The sequence below is a fragment of the Chrysemys picta genome, chromosome 4 (assembly GCF_011386835.1).
Source record: "Chrysemys picta bellii isolate R12L10 chromosome 4, ASM1138683v2, whole genome shotgun sequence".
NCBI classification, from domain to species: Eukaryota; Metazoa; Chordata; order Testudines; family Emydidae; genus Chrysemys; species Chrysemys picta.
Genome location: NC_088794.1, coordinates 31416776 through 31440186, shown reverse-complemented (window position 1 = coordinate 31440186; position 23411 = coordinate 31416776). Strand labels below are relative to the sequence as shown.

At 49.3% G+C, this 23411-nt stretch overlaps 2 protein-coding genes across 5 annotated transcripts in view; one reads left to right on the top strand and one right to left on the bottom strand.

The window, feature by feature from the left end:
* Positions 1-629, top strand: part of LOC101952486 (malignant fibrous histiocytoma-amplified sequence 1 homolog) — a 20414-nt gene extending 19785 nt beyond the window's left edge. For all 4 annotated transcript variants that reach the window (XR_006177224.2, XM_065591942.1, XM_065591943.1 and 1 more), the window contains one exon: positions 427-629. Coding sequence is in view for 3 of the 4 variants with exons in the window: in XM_065591942.1 (XP_065448014.1) it covers positions 427-444 (18 nt within the window). In the remaining variant the exon portion in view is untranslated. The remainder of the gene's footprint in view (positions 1-426) is intronic.
* On the bottom strand, positions 620-23411 carry IRF7 (interferon regulatory factor 7). Its single transcript, XM_005290614.4, has 12 exons — positions 23279-23411; positions 20956-21083; positions 18401-18563; positions 16661-16868; positions 15467-15555; positions 13713-13764; positions 12500-12709; positions 10488-10715; positions 9054-9308; positions 8040-8423; positions 7544-7662; positions 620-6545 (listed from the first exon to the last, which is right to left on the bottom strand). Exons 2-12 carry the CDS (start codon positions 20976-20978, stop codon positions 6396-6398), a joined length of 1881 nt encoding a protein of 626 aa, XP_005290671.2. The 5' UTR covers positions 20979-21083; positions 23279-23411; the 3' UTR covers positions 620-6395.

The window sequence follows — 23411 nt, the reverse complement described above, 5'->3', positions numbered from 1 at the left end:
AAGAGGAGCAGGTCTTGCTTCAGGCTTTGGAGACCCCCAGTACAACGTGTGCTGCACAGTCTGGCACATGGAAGCGGCAACCCCCCTGGATTTTTCACTTGGAAGATAGAAATGTTGTGCTGTGAACAGCACCATAGAGCCAGGCTGATGTTTGGTTTATTTGATTTTACTCAAATTCTGTTTTCCCCTGTTACTGAATGAGGCAGCGCTCCAGGGACTGGCACTGTGTATCTCTTGCATGCCCGAGGGGAGCTCTGGGGCTGGTAGTCTGACAACTTGATGGTTTTTTCTATTCAAGTGGGGTTCGGAACTGAAACTCCAGAGCCAAATACTCCCAAACTTTGGGCTGCTTAAACTTCAAGTTTCTTTGCTTTCTAGCAACAGAAGCTGCAACTCTGCAGTTACTCACTGTCTTTCTTATTTCAGAGTATCTTGGACAAATGACTGGGCCTGCCCAAGAGAGATCCATTGGGAAGGACTTCCTTTTAGCCAAGACTCTTAGCGTGTTGAGCGCCACGTTAAGCAATCTCTTAAGTGCTCTGTACAGCAGGATGCATTTCACTGTTTGCGGTGTGTGTACTGGCGGTGTTGTGCAATAAACAATCTCCACCCAGTGGAGGACAGTGAAATGTTAGTTTATTTACACAGACCCAAGAGGGGAAAAGGGCACTTATCTATGCTTCGGCACAAGCAATGTGAACAGAGAGCTTCGCTCACATCAGTAGCTGAAAGGTTTGCACTACTCAGAATACACACAAGAAATGGGCACAAAATATGAAAACTGACCTGGTGTTAGGTAAACTGTAATTCTGTTCTCAGTTACGGTTCTAAGAAACATTTCTTAAATCAAGACGGAAAGAAGCTTTCAGATTTTGTGATACATTAGCAGCTGGATCCAAAGCCCACTGAAAGCCTTTGGAAAGGCTCCTGTTAAGCTTCGGATCAAGGCCCTGTTTCCTCACTAAGAAACATTATTCACCTCACGCCTGTTAATGAAGAACCAGAACTTCCGGGTCTTCGGATTTGCTGAAAGCATTATTTGTGTCAGGAGAGCTATGCCAGTTTACAACCTCTGGGGAAGCAGTCCGTTTATTCCATCATATGGGAAGGAGCAGTAATTAACCAAGTATCAAAAAGTACACTACAGAAATCCATATTTAATTAACACACCCACATTGATTGCCTCCCAAAGGTGCAGTGCAGATGCTGAGCCATGACATTTGATTTTCTGACTTAGCATGAAGAAGCTGGTCATTAGTGTCCTTTTATTTCCTACTTCCTTCTGCTGCCCAAGTTTTGGAGAGAAGGAAAATGAAAGGCTTTAACGTGTTGCTTTGTGTGGAACTCCCATGATCACAACTGGGGTGTGAGAGAACACAATAAATCCCCCCTGAATCTGTGATTGATGGGAGTTAAGCATTTTAAAATCAAATCACAAGGGTCATGTTACTAAAAAGGCAGAATAATCTGTAGCACCCAACTCGGATCAGCTTGGCATTTCATGGCAATAGCGAGAGGCCCTTCTACCGTACAGCTTGTACTGCGGCTGCCTCCCTACCCAGTTCATGTCCACACACGCTGTTGGCAACGTAATCATGTTGGATACACCATGCTTTGATTTTTCTCATGAACATCATTATTAGGCTGTAACTAGGTTCTAAATGGTCCTTCCTCATTACAGCAGATAACCACCTAACCGTGTGTGCAATGCCAGCCAGTTCTCCTGCCTCCTCGCTGTGTGAGTGGGAGGTCAGCCTGCCCTAAAGCTCATTGGGCCTTATTAAACACCCACAATCTTCTGCCCCTCTCCCCCAGCAGCTGAGTCAGAGTGGGATAGCTGTCCATAACGTACAGCTACAAACATGACTGTGCAGCATGGCATGTGCAGTCAGACCAACACCGACATACAGTTGTGCTTGGATAGGAGCTGCACTGTAGATGGGGTGGGGGGGGTGGGGTCTCTTGCTCAGTTCCCTGCCAGCACGTTCTCACGCTCAGGGATTCTCAAACTTTTTTTTGCTGGGACCCTCTTTGAAAATATCTCTGACTGTGATGACCCTCCCCCTCCCCAAAAAAGTGACAACCCCCCCCCCTTACCATACTATGCCACCCTTACTTCTGCGCAGCTGCTGCCTTCAATGCTGCGAGGAGCCTGGCCAGCAGCCCCTGCTCTCCAGCCACCCAGCTGTAAAGGGCTTGGGCTGACAGCCGGAGCCCTAGCACACCTGGGGGTTGATAGCTGGAGCCCTGACATGTGTGAGGCTGACAGCTCGCAACGGCCCCCCGAAATAATCTTGTGACCCCCCCCGAGGGGTCACGACCCCCAGTTTGAGAACCCGTGCGCTCCAGATGTTTCACTCTCTGCCTAAATTAAATTCAGTGGGCCGGCTCTGGAGCTGCATTGACTTGGCTGGAGCTACACATGCTCACGTGAGCGAGACTCTGACTCCTTTGCAATGTCTAGACACGCGGCCCTGCTTGTGACTCATCCATCCCACCCACCCACTGCACTAACATTGCTACACAAGTTACGCCGTGTCAGGCTACCATCTCCTTAACCAGGGAGCGTTCTCAGGCTGTGCAATCCTCTCCCAGATAATGCAATGCCTGCTCTACAGAGAGTGCAAACACCCTGGGGCTGCATGAGACATGACATTAGAAAAAGGCATATTATTAAAGTCAAATGTTACTTAAAGTCTTCAACACCTGAGCTAGAAGACAGCTCTGGGAGGCACCAGACCAGCTGCTGCTCTATAGAGAAGATAGAAAAGGGGCTTGGGGCCAGTTGTGTGTGGGGCTCTTTTCACCCCTGCTCACCTTGACCTGCTGCTTTCATGTCTTCCCCCTGCCCCTTCTCTTGCCCTTGTCCATCTCCTCCTCATGCTATAGGCAAGCAGCCTCTTGAGGCTAATTCACCTCCCCCTGAAAACACTTACTTTGGCCACTGAATTCAACTGGAGCCGGATTAGACCCCTAAAGCTTTTCTGCTAGTGCTGGAACTACTTCTGTGAGGCCAGCAGCAGCAAAGACCAACCCCCTTGTGTAAACATGAACTCCAGTACAAGATGTCAGGAGGAGAGCCCCTCTCCAGCCTCAGGCTGGCCGGGAGAGGGCTGGACTGACACCAACTGAATTAAACCCTAGCCCATGTAAAGGGATTTGCTTCTATTTGGAAGTTGCAGTACAGCTGCTCAGGTGCTGGTCCTCTAGGTTAGCCCCTGATGGGAACCTGTCAAAGAAGTGACATTCCACCTAGGAGCAGGCAGTTGTGCACATACCCATTTACTAGTGATTTGTGGGTGGACGGGGTGGGCTCAGTTTGTGGGTGCTGGCTTGACAGCCTTTGAGAGGGCAGGTGCTCTGCATGTTCTGACAATCAGGCCCTTTTAAAAAATGTCCCCCCAAATCACTTTTGAAAATTTAAGTCAAAATCCATTTGGATGAAACCCAGAGCCCCTGTGCTAATAAAAGGAAGCTAAAAACCAAACATGCACAACTTACTTATGCAACCTAAGCAATAAAGAAAACCTAGGGAAAGTACCACAGCGGGGCATGTGTTCTATAAATTATACTTTAATATTAGTGCTTAACATTCTGCCAGACACACCAGGTGAAATCCAGGCCCCTCTGATGTCAATGGCAGGACGCCCATTGATTCAGCAGGGCCAGGATTTCACTCACCCTTTGTAAGGCATGTTGGGCTCCATCAGTGCATAGGTTTGGGAAGACCTGCTTCCCTGATTTCTACCCCCCACCCCTTTTTCTTAAAATGCCCTAGGCTGGTCAAAGGAAGGGCAGAGGATGAGACTTCTTGGAGTCTATTCATTTTTCTATTTAAATCAAACTTTTAGCCGTCAGTCCTTGAGACACTTGCATTTTTGTTCCTCACAGCTCAGTCAGGATGACATGTATAAAGATCTAAGCAGCCTTTAAAGGACAAGGAGGAAGCAATCAGAGCTGCTGGTGTGGATGCCAACCTTCGTGTGTGTGTGTAATACACGCACACATTGCAATGACCAAGCGAATTGGCACTCATTTACTGCCTCACTCACCCTCAGTTACTAAGCTCATGGAATGCAAGAAATTTAAAATTAATATAATTGAAACTACCCAGAACCGCGTTAACACAATAAATATAGACAGCTCAGAATTGTGGGGTGGCAAAAAGAGGAAGATACACTCATCATCTCCCTCTTGCTGCTTTCCACAGATGCTCAGTGCTCAGATACCATGGTGATACTCAGGTGTCTTAGCAATAACACAGCTAAGCTAAGACATGGAAGGGTCCTAAAGCTAACATCTGTAGTTGCTTTTGGAGGAAAAAATAATGCCCAGTGTGTGATGTCAGTTTCATACAGGTCTCCTGTCAGAGTCCAAACTGCTTGCGTAACAGTAGCCTACAGCAGTAGGCTTTCCCATACTGATCCAGTGTTGGTCATGACCTAATGTCTTATGACCCATCCCGCTGCACAAGCTTCGTTGCTCTGATTGCACAACATCATGGTGGCAACTAGCGCAATTGTTAACATGGGGAAAGCACCGGCGGTACTTAGTGCCTGTGCAGCTGTTTGAAAGGCAATTAATGAATTGAGATTTTGGCTACGCTGCAGTTAAAAAAATAAAGCGTGAACCATAGTTTAAGAATTGCTGGCCTATGCCCATTAAAACAACTGGTTACCCTGAGCATGTATGGTTAGGAAAGTGCCAGCTTTATGGATCTGTGCCTATATATGCTGTGTGCTCATCAGATGACTGCAAGCCAGCACGTGCGTGCTGTGGTGTCCGAGGGAAGCGGGACAGAAAAAGGGATAGGGAGGCGGTATGGTGGATTATCCTACATCAACATGGAGTGCATTTCTCTTGTGTGAATGTGCTTTATGGGGCAAGAAGCTGGCAAAGAATGATGTGGGGTGTTGTCGGTGTGACTTGGTTCGGGCAGATGCAGCTCCGTGCTCAAGGATGACAAGGAGTTGTAGGGCACATGGGCTCATACAACATGCACAAGGCCTGAGCACAGCTGGGCCTGCAGACTGACCTCAGGCAGAGTGTGGAGAGGTTAAAATACAGGGTTGAGCTATAAACTTTAATTTATTAGCCAGCCACATTTGGGGGCGCAAGCTACTTTGGAATAGGACTGATCCTGCTCCCAGGAAAGTCAATGGCAAAATTCCATTGGGAGCAGGACCAGCCTCTGTGGTGGCTTCCGGGCCTCCCCTCTGCTACACTGTTCAGGGTGTTACTCATTCTCCTTCTTTCCCCTCTCCTCGCATTGTGGTAAGGGGAGGGCTTGAGGCATGGGCCAGCTGTTTAAAGCAGCCCTCCTAGAGCTTGCTTACTTCAGCCTTCTGTACACTCCTTGCACACAGCTGCAGTCACTCGCAGATCGATGTGACCATGGGTGCTTCCATTTCACAGACCTCTGACAGGCGAGCGCTTGAAAGGGACAGAGCCTGGGGAGAACGTGGAGTCTGTCTCTTCTATAGAGGCCCCTCCCCTGTTCCTAGCCCTGGGTGGAGATTTTTCCATAATGGTTGATCAACTGATTAAAGCCCAGCTCCCCAAGTATTTAGGCTCTGAACTTCCATTCAAATCAGTGGACGTTAGGAGCTGGGCCTTAGCCTCTGTCCCACGGATTAGCTCACCTTGTACTAACCCTGTGATCCCAGGAGAGCTGGCCAGGGCTATTGTACAATCCACCCCAGGGGTTCCTGCTTCGCTCACTTCAGCAACAGGTGGTAAGGATTCCTCCCCTCCCCCCGCGTCAACATCCCCATTTCTTAAAAAAAACAAAAAACCCTCACCCAGCTTAAAATCCAGCCAGCTCCACAAGATCATTACATGGCAGTGCTGTAGAAGAGTATTCCCCTCCCTGCCTCCTCTTCCCCCATGCCCTGACTTTCTTGCTGACATCCTGAAACAGAGGAAGATTCTCTTGCTTCTACCTTCAGAGCACAGTGTCTGGTAGTCTGTTTGTTTCAGCTGGGGGAAAAAAAATCTCTATTTTCAATTGGTGGCCCAGAGTGGGGAAGGCTGAGCTATTGCCATAATATCTGAGCACTTCCCATGCATTTCTCCTCACAACAACCCTGTGAGGTAAGGAATTATTCCCATTTTACAGATGGGGAAAGTGAGGCCCAGATGCAGTGACTTGCCCAAGGTCACTAAGAAGGCCAGTGGCACAGCAGAGATTGAACCCAGCTTTACTGAGTCCCAGTGATGTGGCTAAGCCACAAGGCCACCCATCATCTCACCCGCATGTTTTCTGATGGGAGCAAACTGATGCAAGTGGGTGAGGGAAAGGCAGAAGTGTTTTCAAAGGCAGGCCAGTCAGGCAGAGACCTAGGCAAGGACTGGCCAATGCACATGCAGATCGGGTCCTAGGGAGGGGAGAAGGTTCAGTCAATCTGCATGTTGAACTGCTCAATGAGGTCATACAAGCTGTTGTAGCAGCTGGACAGCTGGAGGCTCACGTTCCCGCTGTTCAGGGACGAGGCTCCCTCCCGCAGCACCATGTCGTGGAAATACTCACAGAACTTAGGCACCAGCTGCAAGAGAGAAACAAACACCCCTCAGGAGGCGTTCACCTGCGCTGCCACATTGCTACGCTTTGCCTCTTGTGAAGGAGTCACGTGAATGGGCCCATCAGAGCCTCCATCTGGTCCCCTGCCCCCGGGGGTGACTGCTGGGGGAGACGTGCTCTGTCAGCAATGCCCAGAGACAAGGAAGTGAGGGCTTGGGGTGCAAGAGTGGGGCAAGTGCATCTCTCACCTATGTCTGGCAACCCCAGATGCAGCCCTGTGCTAGCTGCAACAGTCTGCTGTGGGCTTTGCAAGCATGCAGAATAGCCAGGGTGCAGGTCGGCCTTCGCCACAGCCTTTCCGTGCCTGATCCACCTCTTCCTTCCTTTTGCTTACGCTCTGCATTGGGGGCTGCTGTGAAAGCAGCATCAGGCTGGCTCTGTGCCTGGACTGAAGGGGTTTCCTGCACTGGGGCTCTTCCCTAGAAGGCCCTTATGCCTATGCTGCAGCCCCATCGGATCAGTCTAGGTTCTTATCTTGGTACCCACCGTGGTGGTGTCAGAGTGCTGAACGGTAGGCGTTCCCACGCCTCTCGAACAGCGGTGAGCCAGGACTGGTGCGTGCATTGGCAGGGCTCATGGGAGGGGAATTTGGGTAGTCAAAAAGGACTAATAATTAAGCTAGAAAGGGATGCTTCGTTACCTTCCCAGGACTGTAAAGGCAGAGGAGGATTCCCCACGTCTTGCGGTGTGGCTATGAAGTTAAGTGGGTGGGGGTAAATCTCTCCCCGCTGGTTATCCAGGGATCTTCACTCAAGCACTAGCTATTCACCAGCTACACGGACCTTTCCATGCAGAAGAGGGGCGCAGCCTCTTAGCGGCTGTGCGTTAACACTGAAGTCAATGGAGCTGGCCGTCAGTGAATGAACACTAACCACTGAACCATCCCGCCAGAGACTAATGATGCTTGGCATTTAGCCAGCGCTTCCCTCCATAGCTAAGGGAGAACGATGCTTCGTGGCTCACCTTCACCAGGATTAACATGGTCTCCTTGGGCTTGGATTTGGAGAAGCACTGCCCAAAGCAAAGGTAGATGGTGAAGTCGGGAGATGCAGCCCTTTGATGTTCCTTAAAATCCTTCAGCTCTGCAAAAAGAACCAGGATGGTTTTAGTAGCGCAAGGACAAGGAAGGCATTCGGTTGGCTGGATTAAATAAACTGCCCTGGGATGGTCAGGAGATAGCTCCTCTCATGGCCACATTCTGATTAGGAGATTCTGCGGTTTCCTCATCCTTACTCCTGGCCATTCTCTCTGCTCTCCGAAGTGCCCAGGCAAAACCTGGAGTCCAGTGCTTATGCAGGTTGGGCTCCAGGCCATAATCAGCCTATGCGCCTCAACCATATTGGAGCCCCATGGTGCAAACATATGGTAAATAAAGTCCCTTGGAGTTTATCTCGGCTAATCTAACTACTACCCATAAATCTGGCCCCATAGAGTAAGAACTACCCGGCCGCAGACTCACCCTTTGAGAACACCTCATAGTCGAAGATCTCCGTCTCTGTGCCACGTGGCAGCAGCTTGGGCTCAGGGTTCTGAGCCATGTTCACCAGTTGCCTGGAGAGGGCCCAGAAGACCTTGCATTTATTCAGGCGCTTGGCATAGATCTTCTTGTGCTTCTGCTCCAGCAGCAGCCCTGTGTTCAGGAGCAGCTGCCTAGTGAACTGAACCTGTTTCTGGTCAGGCAGCTCATCTGGGCTTGGGAATTGGACCACCTGCGTGCAGCCCGGGACAACGGTGGTGTCTTCATTATTGTACGTGAACAGGAAGCTGCTGGTGGCCACCTGCACCTCGTGGAGTGGCTTCCCTCGGTAATAGATGGTGACGTCCATATTGGGAGGAATGGTTTCTGCAAGAGATGAGGGAATGCTTGGACTATATAGGAGAGCCTGCCAGGAACAGGTGCTCTCTGGTTCCTAACAGGCTGCTTGCCAAGGGCCCAATGTAATGCTCACTGAAGTCAGTGAAGACACTTTCATTGACCTCAGTGGGTGCTGGATTAGCCCCTGACATGCTGAGCCCATCGTCCCCACGCCTGGTCTCCACTGGCACCCTTGTTGGGAGTCTTAGCAGAGCATTGCCTGAGTGTTATGGTACCCGTTCATCCCTGCAGTTGGTCCCCACTTTACATGCAAGTGCCATGTCTGTGAACCCCATGGATTTTCCTGGATCCGCCTCTGCAAGGGGAGACGAGGCCGCTGAGATGTGGATGGGGGTGGGGTGGGATGTCTATTTCAAACCTGAAGCCGAGATGTCTAAACCTACAAGAGAAGTGAAGAGGGCCCTCTAATCTAGGGGTGGGGTGGGAAAGGCCGGTGCCATTTGGTTCCAATAGCTGCGTTTTCCTAAAGAGTTGACTAGTCTGGCCCAGTTCTCGTTCACCTTCAGAGGTAAGAGGCAGGGGTGGGTGACTGACTGGACTCTGTGCTTGGGGCAGGTCTCCTTCCCTGGGGCAGGCAGCTGGGGTGGCGTCACTGACCTGTATTGTTCCGCGATGGCGCTGTGTGGGGAGGAGGATGCTGCTCTGGGAGAGGGGCAGCAGGCTGGGTGAACCCGTTCTGCTCCACCACTGCTGGGGCTGCCCACTGATTTGCCAGCTGGTGATAACTGTTCTCTTCCAGGCCATTCAGTGTTGGATAGATCACTGCGTTTCCTGCAGGCGCTTCACTCAGGAAAGTGCTTTGAACACCCGCATGGTTATTGAGGTGAGGTCTCCCCTCAAACAGGACTTCCGCTAGGATGGGGAACAACAGGCTTGTGAGACTGCTAGGCAGTAATGAACACGTTAGTTTCTACTTAGCTCTGCTCTTCTCACCCCTCTGCTCCGTGTGACTAACTGGTCCTTGTATTCATCCCACGCAACTGTGCTGTGCCCCATGCCTGGAACCCGCCATTGCCGACAGACCTGATCCAATGCCCACTGATACCAACGGGAGTCTTCCAGTAGGCCTAGGAGTCCTTCCACTGACTTTAGTGGGTGTTGGATCAGTCCTCAAGTCAATCATTTTCCACACTCTTCTAAAGTCCCTCCTGGAAACCCCCTGCTTTGAGCCCTAAACTGTCTGTCCAAAAAAAAAAAAAAAGATAAATTTTTAAAGAGAAGGAAACAACATCATAATTCTGCACAAACGGCAGCACTGCCCAGACACGTGCACTGCGTCACTGCTCAGCTGTTTTGCTTTTGCTGCCTTCCATCCTCCACATTCCGTAGACTGGAAGCTCTTTGGAACAGAGACTTTATCTCCCTAAAGCACCTCACGGCCTGCTGGTGCAGTATGAATAATTACAAAGGAATGGGGGAAGTTTTACATCTAGCAAAGAGCTTCATTTAGGTGCTGAACTGGAGCTGGGCTTTTCTGGCAAACTGTCTTCACGTGCGGTATCGGCTCTAAGTAGGCTTGGCAGAGCTCGGTGTTTATTTCTGATAACTGATGGATAAGGGCGATGGTTTATTTTTAAGCATTTTTTTCAATTTAAATGTTCACAGTTGTGGGAAATGAAGGGAGGGGGTCAGACAGCAGGGCAGGCCAGGCACTAATTCTTTAATGACTGACTTTGATTTCAAAAAAGCTAAAGCTTTCTAACTGTTAGAACATAAATCGTCGACATCACCGGTCAAAATGTACACAGCCCATAGCCTTAAACCAAATGCTAGTAAACTGTTAGCCAGAGTAAGAAAAATGCTGCTTATCTGCATATTTCAGTTTTTATTGATGGAATATTCCTCGGTTTGTGTGTGTAGAGTGAAATCGACGTCTACCGACATTTACGGATAAAAATCTAACCTCCCAAGCCTAGTTACATATCTGATTCATTTGCTCTTGGGGGAGCATATCCTTCCATTGTGGGGCTCAATGACCCGACCAGTGCCTGCTTAAACCAGTCAGCTCTCAGATAATGGGGATATACTGACCTGCGTTATTAAGAAGCTGACTCGTGCCAGGAACTGTGCTGGATGGGAGGGGCTGCTGTAGAAGTGAGGCAGCAGAAGGGCCATAAGCATTTTGCATGGTTTGAGTCTCTGCCATAGTTTGGGTCACCCACTGGCCAACTGATTGGTGATAGTCCTCCACTGGTCCATTTGCCATCTCGCTCCCCTGCTGTGGGTAGCTATTTTGGCCAATATGTTGGTTTGGATAGCCTGGGGGAAAGAAGCGCAGTGTTAATTACCAGAGTTGGGTAAAGCACTGCAGCATGCTAGCAATTGCATTAGACAATTCAGTAGCTGCTGAGCGTGCTCTGTCACTTTTTGGAAATGCTGCAAGATCTTCCTATTGAATAAAGCTTTGCCATCGCAATGCTCTCCCCATGCTTCCCAACCCTACCCGGAACCTCACTTCTGGGAATCCAAACAGGGAGAGGAGATAGATTTCATTGCTATTGACTGACCCTGACCTCGGAGGTTGATCCACCCAGCTGTAACACACCCGATGTGGGTGAGTGGCTCAGTGCAGGGCCCTTGCTGCCCATCGCTAGCACAGGTCTGGTCTTGGGGTGGGCAGGGTGAATGACCCTTGCCATTTGTTTGAGATGTGGTGCCAGAGCTTCCGAGCCTGAAGGTCAGACATCTCAGAAAGGGCAGGGTGGGAGGGTCCCAATCAAAAATTTGGCTCGCTTTCCACTGCTGAGGCAGGCGTGGAACTTACCCAGCAGGACTCCCATGGTGTCAGTAACCCATCTTGCTCTCAAATCATCACGCAAGTCCCCGAAAATAACCATCCCCCAGCCCCCAATTTGGGGCTCTTTTTATTTGCCTCTGAAGTTCACGATTTCAAGCTGTTCTCTGCAACCATGAGGGCTAGAAACTTATTTCTCATTTTTTAAATGAAAGATGGGAATTTTGAGTCATCCCATGACTCCAGGAGCTGGGGCTTTACAACAAGATATCAAATAGCCCAGGACTCAATGCTTAAAATCCTGAGAATGGACAACACTGTTCCCTTATGTGGGGGAGTCCCCAGCAGGAGCCAGAGTCAGCACAGCTGGCTCCTAGATGTCGTCCCAGCAGTGGGCATGCAGGAGGAGGGGGGTCACAGCTGGAGTTCTAGCCTATGGGGCAGAGAATCAGAATGGCTCTTGTCTTTCCTTTCTCCTGGGCTGCCCTGGATGACTGTATGGGGAAGGGGAGTAAGTCCTTTGCCTGGCTCTCCCCCAGGACCCACACCGTGCTAGTCAAACTCTTGTCCTGCTTTCCCTACAGCTCCCATAGCCCCACGGGGAAGAGAGCAACCTCTCTTGCCTGTAATGCAGCAGGCAGCCAGCAGGGGTGCTGCTGAGCAGCTGCAAGGGGAAAGGGAGAGTAGCCGCTCCCTGTGCTTCTGGCTCACACCAAAGCTGCTGAGGGAGATACAGTGGGCGTTGGCTGGGCAGCGGCGCTCCCCCCACCTCGCTGCAGCAACCGGGCTGATACAAAGTCACACTGTGCTGCTCAGGGACACACGTTCAGCGAGGACCAAGTATGAATTTACTTCTACACAGTTGCCCCTGGGGAGGGGGGCACAATTAAGAGCCTCGAGGGCCACGGGGTGGGCACCCCTGCTTTAGGTCCTCTCCATTGCTGTTGCTTGGATGCCGTACAATAACCTGCCACTTAGTTTCTGAGCCGAGTACATGGGGTGGAGCAGCTGTTTAGAGGGATACCTCCCAAACCACTTCCCTGCAGCCCATCGGCTTCCTGTCTGGGACTGTCCGCACTGTGGGAGGAGGCTCTGCTGGCATGGGACGGTGAAGAACCACAGCTCTCGACCAGCACATCAGAAGGAAGGGCAGGATTCCCTCATCCCTGGAATACAACGGGACTGTCCTGACACTCCCCACCCAACGCTTCTAACACAGACACAGTATGGGAAGTCCAGCGAGAGCCAGCTATATTATGAAACGTAGGCGCCTCTGGGTACAGCTCTACTCTTCGGGGCCTCAGCCTACCTGAACCGTGATCTAAACCTCCATCCAGAGCCCACGGCAGCTGCTGTGGGCTGCAGCCATTCTGGGTTAAGTTGCACTGTTGCAGAATCCAGTGGAGTGTGTTGGGGCTGCACTGGTAGACATTTGGGGCTGAATTATTGGTGGTATAGTCCTGGGGAGGATTCCTGCCAGGGTCGTAGTCTGGCCTTTCGTTCTGCACGCTATCCATCTCTGTGGAGCAACAGGAGCAGAGGATGGTCTCAATCATACGCACTTCTCTATGCGTGTCACAAGTTTTTCCCCACGCACCTCTCCACCTGCCCCACCAGAAACTGGTTTTCCTCAGCAGTTCACTTTGCATGGTGGAAGCCTGCAATAGCCCTGCTCCTACCCATGGGGTTTGGCTAGGACCTCACCATTCATGGCCAAAGGGAGCTGTTGGGTGTGTGACACTGTTGGCCAAGTCTGTCTCCCTCCTGACCTTAGCACCATGGTTGAACCTGCCCGGGGTTGTTGCCCCTGATGGCATCACGCAGGGGTTCTTTGGCAGACTTGTTGCCACTGACCCACCGACTATGGGGTATTGTCTCTGATTGATTGCTGCGTTGGAAATTGATCTTGAATAGGCTGGTTTTAAAGGCAATCAGACCACAGTCCAACTGCAGGGCACTGAATCTGAACTGAAGTGAACAAGGATTAAACTCGACTGCTTATCGGAGCGAAGGTTTATCAGCGCCACCATATTGTTATTCTCTCCTGACTCCTTCCCTAAGCTCCCTCTAGGGTTCCCAAGCATGTATTACATTTACTCACTCCTGTTCTATTTGTTTAGAATTAAATGCAACACAGACCTTCCAGCAGAATTCCAGACAAGCTGGAAAAGCCTCAGGGCTATTGCACTAGGAGGCAAGGGCTTTGAATCAAAGTCTGTATGCCGCAGGATAATGTCCGGCTAGTTCATCCTGCTTCCTACCCCAGGGCATGTGGAAATGCTGATAGATTCAACCAAGGTGCTGAATGAGTCAGTGGCAGAGCAGGGAAGAGTCCCCCCAGGCTCCCAACTCTCAGTCCAGTGCCCAAGCCAGTAGGCCTTCAGTAAAGAGATCCAAATCCATGAACAAACAATGGAGGAGCACAGGGCCATATGCAGCACCATGGTTTCTATTCTGGGTTTTATCTTCTGGAATTCAATCATTTACATTTACATTTAAAAAGAAATCAGCAAGTAACTTACCTTGGGGAGGGTTTTCCAGTGACAACATCTCCAAATCTAATTCTATCTGCGGCTGCAAAACAAAGCACACGAGGCCATTTTCCTTTTGTTTTATTGGATTCATCACAGAGATATGTGAGAGACAAAGTGCATCAGTGAAGCAACGTCCCTACAATTAGCTGGGCATTTCTAGGCACCCATTCACAGAGAGACTTTGACCAGTGAAGTGGATTCAGGCATGGCCTCACTCTATTGCTAGACTTGCTGCTTCCCAGTGGCCCAGCAGAAACATGCGAGTCCCAGCTAAGACCAGTCTGAGCCAAAGAGAATGGCTATTCTGATGCATGCAAGCCAAATACGCTTTGCATTCTTGACTTGAAGAGGCATCCGAGAGGGGAGGGGCTGAGAAACTGGGAGCCTGCTTGACACAGGGATAAGCACCCCGATGCAAATGGTGGCTTTCGTTATGGACATGAGGGTTTGCAGCTACGCTGGCATATGGCCACTGGTGGCTGGAATGGAGACAATTCTCCCAGTGTGACCCAGGGGCCAAATTCTCAGCTGGTGTGAATTAGAGTAGTTCCACAGCAGCCAATAGAATCTTCCCAAGGTCTCAGGCCTACATGAGAAAGCCGCACCAGGTTAACTTAAAACTGATTTCAGCTAAACTGCTACAAACAACTGGGTGGAACTTATTGCAGTTTAAGAGTAGCTTATTCTAGTGTAGCTTTAAACTGATTCCCAACGGACGTAAGCTAAACCAAACCAAGACTGGTTTAAACCAAACCAGAAGTGTCCGCACAAGGATTTGCTCTGGTTTAGCTTAACTGATTTTGAATCACACCCTTAGTTAAATTTTAGACTTTTCCTGTAGACAAGGCCTCTGAGAGACAGAAGGTTCCTGGAAGAGCTGGAGGGGAGAGAGGGTGTCCTGAATGTTTGGACATGTTCATGCCAAAATCAGAACAGGTAAACTTTGTTCCCTCTTCACCTCAATCCACTGTGTGCATGAAAAGGTTACATTAGTAGCAGACGAAAGCCATTTTCCCCCAGCCAAAAACTTTCATTCCATCGTGGGAAACTTTTTTCACACAGTGAGAAGACTGAGCTGGATCATCTTCTGTGTATTTTGATTTGGTGTTGCAAATATGACCTTTTGCAAAAAGAGATGCATGATCATTTGCCCAGCTGTTTTCCTGGGGCCAGATTCTGTCCCTTCAGCGTACAAGCAACTCCCAGGGACACTGTCTAGAGCAGGGGTCAGCAACCTTTCAGAAGTGCTGTGCCGAGTCTTCATTTATTCGCTCTGATTTAAGGTTTCGCGTGCCAGTAATACATTTTAATGTTTTTAGAAAGTCTCTTTCTATAAGTCTATAATATATAACTAAACTGTTGTTGTATGTAAAGTAAATAGGGTTTTTAAAATGTTTAAGAAACTTCATTTAAAATTAAATTAAAATGCAGAGCCCCCCGGACCGATGGCCAGGACCCGGGCGGTGTGAGTGCCACTGAAAATCAGCTCATGTGCCGCCTTTGGCACGCATGCCATAGGTTGCCTACCCCTGGTCTAGAGACACAGTCACATGGAGGGCTCTAGTAGTGACGCTGATTGAGTCAGAACTCTACAGCATTGGGGGTGGTGGTGGTGGGGAGTTTATCCATGTTAATTTCCCATGAGCCACCTAAGTTTAGTGAAACGTTATCAGGTTCTGATGATTCCAGGGCTCCTTGAAGCTTAGCACTTCCCCCGCTTCTCCCATCCGCAGTTCTGGTACCTGCAGTTGCTGTGGCATATGGTGGTGCAGATGAGGGGCTTCTTCAGAATGGGGGCTGATGTCCTCTTTACTGGCACGCAGGTTATTGTCTAAAAGACAACAGCAAATTACATAGGGATGGGGAGGAAAAAAGCAGTGGTTTAGCAAATGGAATTTCTGACATGGGAAGTTAAACACGATCCATAGTTCCAAGAAGTGGGATTTGCTCAGGGCTTAGGGCCCATATTTTGAAAGCTCTTCACTAATTTGGGGTTCCCTCAAGTTTTAGGAGCCCAACTGGAGACACCAAGGGCCTAACTTCTCAAAAGGGACTGGTGAATTTGGGTGCCCAACTTGAGACACTTTGAAGAGGTCTAGTTTTCGGAGGGCAGATGCAGACCCCTTTCTTAACGTCAGGTCCCTTTGCAGTGTCTCAAGTTGTGCACCCAAAAAATTAGTGGGCCCTCCTGAAAATGTTGCCCTTAATGCCACCAGTTTATCTGGTTCTTTGTGATCTTTTGGACACTTTGTTTGGAAGCCTTGAAAGCTGCCCTCAGTTATACCTGCGTCACCATAGCCTTCACACCCCCATTGACTTTACAGGGTAGCTCTAACTAGGTCAGAGTTTGCTCAAAGCAGAAATCTGCAGGAGCAGGGTAGTGAGATTTCCCTTGGAAAACATCCGGTACTGTTAGCACTTCTGCCCTACCAGCAGGGAGCAGCACTAACACCATGATCTCACTCCAACCATGTCACCCATAGTTCAGGCCACAAGCCCTGATTTTCAAGAGTATTCAGCAGCTCCCATTGACTGAGAACACTAGGAGCTGCTGGGGGATGACTATTTTTGAAATATTGCCCCCCATGGTCTTTTTTTAAAGGCAGTTGCCTAAAATCCTATCTTTTCCCACATGACACTGGGGGCAGGGGGAGGGATAGCTCAGTGGTTTGCACACTGGCCTGCTAAACCCAGAGTTGTGAGTTCACTCCTTGAGGGGGCCATTTAGGGAACTGTGGTAAAAATCTGTCTGGGGATTGGTCCTGCTTTGAACAGGGGGTTGGACTAGATGACCTCCTGAGGTCCTTCCAACCCTGTTATTCTATGATTCTATTCAGACTGGAGCTGGACTAGTGCCAGGCAGAGAATAAAAGAATAGAGCTCACTCCACAAATCAGAACCATGTCTGTCTGCACCTGTATTGCCAGCATCCTTACTTTTAGTAGTCGGGGCATTAGCAGCTGCCACAGCATCGGGGCTTGGGCTGATGTATTGATACACTTTGTGAGGGTCCTCAGAGGTCTTTGAGTTATCCTGCACCATCAGGAACATGTTTGTGCTTCTCATGGCACAGCGGAAGTTGGTTTTCCACTTGGCTAGATCTTTCAGCTTTTCGTTGTACTTTCCGCTGGTTATGGCCCAGGCCTTTCCATAAAGAGAGGGATTGAGGGAGAGAAGACAGGTCGGAAGGCATTAGAGAAGGAGCAGTCTGTCAGTGCAGTCAAGCAGAAAGCCATTTTGATCTTAGCCCCACGGGCAGCAAGGCATGAAGATCTCTGTACAATTCCTTCCAAGCTCTCCGTTAGCACCGTCGGTTTTTTAAAGGAGCCCATCAAGCGCTTTGCCGACTTTCACTCTGTGCATCCAAAGTGAGGTTTTTACCCATGAAAGCTTATGCCCAAATAAATCTGTTAGTCTTTAAGGTGCCACCAGACTCCTTGTTGTTTTTGTAGATACAGACTAACACGGCTACCCCCTGATAATTGCCAGATCAGTCTTTCGGAGGGTAATCCTACTCTTAGCTGTGCCTAGTGCCAACTGAAACTGAAATTCTGAAATTTTAGGGGGAAAAAATTATTCTGGAATGGAACAAAAAATGCAAATTTGAAATTTCCCAGGGAAGGAGAATTCTGAAATTTTGTTTCAGAAAAGTGACATTCCAAAACGTCATTCCAACTTTTGGCAACCTTTCCCCAGCTCCCTGAGCTCAGAATCCCTGCCGCCCACCAGGCAGGGAGCAAGGCAGGTTGGGGAGCCTGGAAGCTGGGGCTCTATGGAACTCTGCCTGGCAGGCAGGGTGTGATTAGGAATCTTCCTGGTTTCCATCAAAATTTCATTGAAGTTGACACATTCCAGCAAAATGTTTCCATTTTGACAATGGAACAGAAAAATGTTCCACCTGAAAATTTCTAACCAGCTTGAGCTGAGACATTTCATGTCACATCTTGACATAAATTCTGAGCATTATGAGAGGACAATGTTATCTGGGAACCTTTCAATTGCCTGTAAGCTGCAGTCTGCAGGGAAGATCCCATTAAAATGTGGACAGTCCAGGACATTCCAGATGGGGCAGAAGCCCTATTATGATGTATAGAAACAGTCTTAAACAGGAGGTATTTATTAAAGAAAATAACTGAAACGACAGACAGAAACAATTTTCCACACTGGTTGAGTTCCAGCTTTGCCTTCTGTTTACCAGGAACCACCCCCTACTTAGGGATATATTCAGCACATGGGGCTAGCAAGTGACGGATGATGTACTGCAAGGGAACATGTTACAAACCCCACCAGGGTCATCGGGATCCTCCCACAGCCATGGGAATTGAAGCTGGTCATTATTCTGAGGCCTGGTGTGCATTCTGCCAAGGAACCCTTCTGTGCTCTGATACCCTGGTGGATGGATACTCCATCGAATGAAAGGGCACTAGCCAACTACTGCCTGGTGCCACACTGTGACAATGCTGCATCCTTACAATGTAAGGTCATCACGCAGTGACACACCATTGTAAGGCAAATGTCACAGAGCAACATTAGGGCATCAACACTGATCGTTTTGTCAGTTCCTCTTAATTAGTTACCCTGGTGTAAATCCAAAGTTACACCCTGGACTGGGACTTGCTTCTGCAGGAGATGGGGGTTAGTGGGGATGGGAAAAAGAGAATCATTTGGGATCCTACCTTGAAAATCTTGTAATCGTTAGGGTTGATATCCTTCCTGGAAGTGTGTTTCCAGGGGATGCGAAACTGAGTGTGGTCCCTGTCTACCCAGCGGAGCCCCTCGTAGTTTTCGCTGTTGATCTGCTTAATCAGCCAGAAGGCAAATCGTAATTTTTGAGAACCCCTGTAATGACAGAGACAGAGGTTATGCCAGGCCTATTGGTCAATGGCAGATCAAAGATCCACCCCTGCAAACAACAACAATCGAGTAATACCAGAGCCGCCAGGGAAGAGCTCTGTTGTTCCAGCTAAGGCTGAACAGTGTGTGCTGCTGAAGGAGAAAATGCAGCCCAAGGAAATGCTGCCTTCTCCCTGGGAATGCATGGGAAGGACAGAGTTGATCAGCTGCAAGTTTCTGTTGCTGGTGAGCGCAAACGAACAAGCAACAGTTGCTAGGCATCTATCAGAAGAGATAAAAACGCACACGCAAGACAGCTGTGTGCAGTTATTCTGGAGAAACACGTTCACAGAAATGCTATAAATGGATTGTGAGTCAATAATAACTAATTAATATGAAAATTAGGTGCCTCAGTGTTGCAAACTCCTTGTGTGACTTGGGGCAAATCTCTCGATCTCCCTGTGCCTCAGTTTCCCCATCTGTAAAATGGGGATGATGATGGTTCCTTTCCCTCCCCGCACTTTTTGTCTAACTGGTCTATTGAGTCCATATCTTTCCATATTCGAACAGGAATTATTGTGGGGAAGTCACATGGCCTTTGTTATGTGGTACATGGGCAGACCAGATGATCACAGTTCTCTCTTCTGGTCTTGGAATCTATGAATTGATGTGTTTCTACAGCACTGTGATTAGGTGTCTACCCACACTGGCATGCAAGGAGTTAATAGGGCCCAGGAGAGGCTGCTCAGGAAGCAGCCAATAGGAGAGAGGCTGTGAGGAACAGCCAATCAAGGCCCAGCAGGCCCATATAAGAAGAGCCGCAGGGCAGAAGAGGGTCAGTTACTTCCTAGAGCTTAAGAAGGGAGGACTGGGTATCTGGCAGGCAGAAGGAAGCCTGCACCCTGGACTGAGCAGTGCAGGGACCAGAGAAGAGCTCCTGGCTGGCTGCTGGGATTTGCAGGCTGAAGCCCTGAGGCAAGGGCAAAGAGGGTGCTGGGGTCATGGGGAAGTGGCCGGACAATTGCCTGTAGTCCCCACTGGGGAAGTGGTGGGACAGTTAGACTGCAGCACTCACCCCTGGAAGGGGGGAGCGCAGATCATGACACATTCAGAGGGCTGGGTTGTGACGAGAACACCGCGGTCCTTGGAGTGATGAGAGTCCAGGAACAGAAGGGACACTGAGTGAGGCACCACTGGGAGTAGGCGTACTGACCTGCAGAGCTAATCCCCAAGATGACCAGCAGGAGGCGCCAGTGGGGTGAGCCCTGGTAAAGCACCTAGCATCACTGAGTTCCCATCTCACTTGGGCCCTCTAGGCTCAGATCCTCAATGGTAGTTAGGCACCTAGCTCCTGTTGATTTCAATAAGAGTTAGAAGCCTAGCTATTTTTTTGGCTCTGGGCCATGGGCACTAAGGGAATACAAATGATACAGAAAGGATAGGCATCCCTTAACTTAAAATACTTCACTGAGATGTTCCCATTCCTGTTTCCTGCAGCAGAAAGAAGTGGTCATATTTCACACCCAGTGCACTTCAGCAAACCCGTAATCATGACAGTACGTTTCATCGGCAGTCTCATGTCCAATTTGGCATCCACCATCATCCTGTGGACTCTTAGGCCTGGTCTTGTGCACTGCGACATTTAAACCTTTGTGAGCACAGTTAAGTTGCAAGCAGAGACTAGGAAAGCCCTCACCAGCTGTTGTCGGTCAGCATCGCTCCGTTGGCTTGATATAGGGTGACCAGACAGCAAGTGTGAAAAATCGGGACTGGGTTGGGGGGTAATAGGAGCCTATATAAAAAAAAGCCCCAAATATCGGGACTGTCCCTATAAAATCGGGACATCTGGTCACCCTAGCTTGATACCAGTTGAGGATCTGGCCCACCGGCATTAGCACCATTCCACCCAAATGAACTCAGACAGTTTGACGAAATGGGGCTCGACATGGTTTATCATTTCCTATGCTTGTGGCTTAGCAGCCCTCAGTCCGGGCTGAGGTAACCAGTTGCTGACAGCCAGGCTCAACATCAATTTATGCTTGTAGTGGAGACAAGGCCATAAACTGCTCCTTCCCTTTAGCAGAGCAACTAGTCCTCAGGCATCCATGTGCCACAGTTGACAGCCGCTTAGATGAATGACAGTGGCTGTTACAGCCCTGAGGGCCAGTCTCCAGTGGTTCCTTGGCAGACATTAGCCAGGCATGGCTGCCTTTGCTGCCAGCATGAGATCAGGAAAAGAGTTGTTGCTGTGTGATCCACCTACCCGGGGGCTGTCCTCTCAGGCCTGCTGGCAATGGTTACAGCAAGACAGTGCAGGTTGCACTACTGCCATCGGCTTGTGTACGTTGCCCATGCTGCACTGACCGCACCCGCGGCCAGCTCCCCCCAATCCACTTACCCCTCGCTCTCGGATGCAGCCATCACGCAGCCAGTGGTGGGTTAATTGCGGAAGGAAGGATTGGGGAGTTCACTCCTTTGCTACCAAACGGAATTCTTGTGGATGAATTGGAAACCTCCAAGCAGAACCTGTATGAATTGGAGGGAGAAGCAGGGCGCGTCACTCACATTCGCCACCATGATGTAACCCCAAATCAACTCCTGTGTTAGCACCGGAGCCCTCTCCGGGGTGTGCCGACAACCACTCGAGCAACGTGACTTGTGGCACTGAGCCCCGAGCCACGGCAGTGTGGATGGTGTGGAGCTCCGCTGCCCAGCAGGAACCCCCAGGAGGCGCCAGTCTCAGGGAAAGGGAGGGGCACATGCAGCTGGCAGGCTTTGCTGGCAGATGGAGCCGTTTCTCTTTGTACTGCATCTGCAACCCAGGTGCAGTCCCACAGCCCCTCCCTCGAAGAGCTTACAGTCTAATGAACAATACTGCTGCTGAGGAACCAATACTTCACCTGACTTGCTGGGGTGTTTCTTATAATGCTCCTCTCTGGCTTCCGGCTACAAACCACAAGGGAGGGAAGGGGACATGCTGAGCCCCCAGCCCTCTTTGAGTTTAAGAAAAATCTCCTGCAATTCATGCAACACCTTACTCTCCACCGTATTCCAATGTTACACAAGATCAGTCCCCCTTCCCCCTTTACTCGCTGGTACTCAGCTGGTACCCATCTTCAGTAGAGAAGATAGCTAAGATATCCCAGGAGCATCTAATGTCTGGCTCTTGAGCCAACCCGATCCCATGGCAGCCTGTCTCATCCATGCAATATCAAATTCCCCTTACAGAGAGCTGAGGTGGTTTAGAATGAAGCCAAAGGTATTTGGGTCAGGAGATGCTAAATTCTAATCCTGATTCAACCACTGATTTGCAGCATGATCGTGGGCAAGCCACCAACACCTCCATATGCCTTAGTTCTCCCGCCCCCATCTTTCTATGCCTTAGCTTCCCAACCTATTGCACATGGGTGCTGCAGAGATTCATAAGGGATAATATTGTAAAGTGCTTTTGCAAATGCAAATTGCATTGCAAGTGCTAAGTAAACAACTATAAATGCTGAAAGAACAGGAGTACTTGTGGCACATTAGAGACTAACAAATTTATTAGAGCATAAGCTTTCGTGGACTACAGCCCACTTCTTCGGATGCGTATCCGAAGAAGTGGGCTGTAGTCCACGAAAGCTTATGCTCTAATAAATTTGTTAGTCTCTAATGTGCCACAAGTACTCCTGTTCTTTTTGCGGATACAGACTAACACGGCTGCTACTCTGAAACCTATAAATGCTGAGGAACCAATGTAAAAGTTAGCCTGCTGTTTGGCATTAAGCAGACGGGAAATAATAGGTATTTAAATATAAGCGCTGAAACACAAGAAGTCTGTATTATTCCTTCTTCCCTGCTCCCTTCTCTGAATTGCAAACATGGTGCAAATCAGCTGAGTAATGCTCACATTCATAGAGGGAGGAAGGGGGAAGTCACAGCTGCAGGCTGAGGTATGAGTCTCGTCTCGTTATAATATATTTAGCGTTTTGAGATACACTTCTGCAGGCCTTTCATCTGAGGATCTCAAAGGCCTTTGCAGATATAGGCGAACGTGCCTCAGAGCACCTCGGCAAACCACAAGAAAATAGAGAGGAGGAGGAGAAAGACGGATTTGCAAAGCTACAGTACACGCACAGCTGGGAATCAGAGTGTAAAAAAAGGAATTTCTCTAGCTTCCATCCTGCAAGTGAATTTGCAGCACTGCCATAAAATCTCTCGGTGACCCCTTTCACATAGCAAGCCTCTGAGTGTGACACCCCCCCCCTATAAATTAAAAACACTTTAAAATATATTTAATACCATTATAAATGCTGGAGGCAAAGCGGGGTTTGGGGTGGAGGCAGACAGCTCGTGACCCCCCATGGAATAACCTCACGACCCCCAGAGGGGTCCCAACCCCTAGTTTGAGAACCTCTGCCCTAGTGCACCCCCCCAGTGCGCACACACACACATACCCCAGTGTGCGCGCACACACACACACACACACACCCAATGCGCACACACACACACCCCAGTGCACCAATTACCAAGAAATCCAACCAACGTTTGTATCTCCTGGCACCCATTCAAAACTGCATTGTTGTTTCCAAAGAAGCTACTGAAGGCAGCTTTATGGGATTGTGATTAATTCTGCTTGCTTTTTCCCAAGAAGCTGCCAAATCTCTTAATTGCAATTCCCTCCTCCCACTTCTCCCCAGCTCTGATCCATTAATAGAACCTATAAAAAACAGATCTGTTACCTTTGCTGTTACCAGACGATGTTACCAGGGATTTTGTGAATAGTTGAAATATCAAAGTATTTCCAGCAAGGAGTCTCCCTTTTATACTCTTCTGGAACGTGTCGTCAGCCCAGCTCATTGGCAACAGTGGCCC